This window comes from Pinus tabuliformis, chromosome 5_2 (assembly GCF_031772625.1).
Source record: "Pinus tabuliformis cultivar Carrire ecotype Pingquan chromosome 5_2, CPIR1, whole genome shotgun sequence".
Classification (NCBI taxonomy): Eukaryota; Viridiplantae; Streptophyta; class Pinopsida; order Pinales; family Pinaceae; genus Pinus; species Pinus tabuliformis.
The window spans coordinates 790,744,191-790,745,562 of NC_142306.1; the positions used below are offsets into that span (position 1 = coordinate 790,744,191).

Consider the following 1,372-nt stretch of genomic DNA (forward strand, 5'->3'; position numbering starts at 1 on the left):
ATGAGCTCGGGCAGTGATCGTATTGAGCCACCCCAGGAAAATAACGAACCCAGATATTTCGTTTATGACAATGTCATGATAGCGGCCATAATATGTCTCCTCCTTCTGGCTTTGCTAGTCATTTTGCAACACCTTTATACCAGATGGAGTCCGGCATCGCTTGCTAGATTTTTCAGATCGACTCGACGGAGATCGGCTTCTACCGGTCCTCGGTTTTATTTTACAGGACAAGAACCGGCAACGCTGCGGAATGTGGGGTTGGATTCTGCGATAGCAGAGTCTCTGCCTATGTTTGTTTATAAATCTCAGAATTTCACAGATGGGCTGGAGTGCGCAGTATGTCTGTGCGAATTCGAGGAAAATGAGAAAGGCCGTCTTCTGCCAAATTGCAGGCATACTTTTCATGTCGAGTGTATCGACATGTGGTTTCGTTCGCACTCCACTTGTCCCATTTGCAGAACCGGCGCCCAGCCGGAACAGCCAGTTGCGGAATCCACTCGAGTAGAGCAGGTTTCCGTTACAATGGCAGGAACAATTGCTTCAGGCTTCCAAGAAAATCTGAATCTGCAGCAAGAGGAGAGTGTAAACTGTGGAGAAGGGTACAATCTTCAGAAGCCAACAAATATATTCTTTTGGGCTCGGCAGAAGCGGATAAAAGCAGATATGGATGAGGGAACCTCTGGTGGAAGAGCGTTAATGCCTGAGATCGCCATTGAAATACCCAAGAGGCCCGATGACTTCTCGTCTCCCGGCGAAGACAATCAGTGCGGTTCTCCAAATGATTCGCAGTGGTCTTCGAGATCTCCAGTTACTCGCCTCCGTTCGCTTTCGAGGATGGTGAGCAGAGACATAGATAGGAGTCAGGTCTTCCCATCCGATCATCCTGCCGAACACGACGCCGAAAAATAATGGAAATTGAAGAAGTGTCTGCCCGCTTCCTCGCGCAGAGGACCGACAAATCGTTCAATTTTGTGTTGTGGTTACTGAGTGGAAAGAGACGCATGCCATTCATATAAATTATATCACAATCTGTGACTAAATATAAATTTATGTTGTAATTGGCGATGTCGAATCAATGTATGTGAAGAACAATATATGAAGTTTTTAATGAAAGTTTCTGTTTTTATTTCTTTTCCCGTAATTTAACTCCTTTTAATGGATTTTTGTTTTCAATTTTTTTTAATTAATTTTGAAATCGAAAAGTTAATTGCATAGTCTAATAAGGTGGAGGAGTTCCCACGAAAGTTATGGAAATTCCAGTTATATAAGAAAATTTGGCAAGGATTTTTATAAATCCAAGTTATAGTTATATTCGAATTCAAGCTTTTGTGATTCACATCGTAATGTATAAAATGTTTTTTGGAAAAGTCAC

General features: G+C 42.6%; 1 protein-coding gene across 1 annotated transcript; it reads left to right on the forward strand.

Moving 5' to 3' along the window:
- Positions 1-946, forward strand: LOC149161682 (RING-H2 finger protein ATL2-like). The gene has a single exon (XM_089435553.1). It carries the CDS (start codon positions 1-3, stop codon positions 907-909), a length of 909 nt encoding a protein of 302 aa, XP_089291679.1. The 3' UTR covers positions 910-946.
- The last annotated feature ends 426 nt before the right edge of the window (positions 947-1,372 follow it).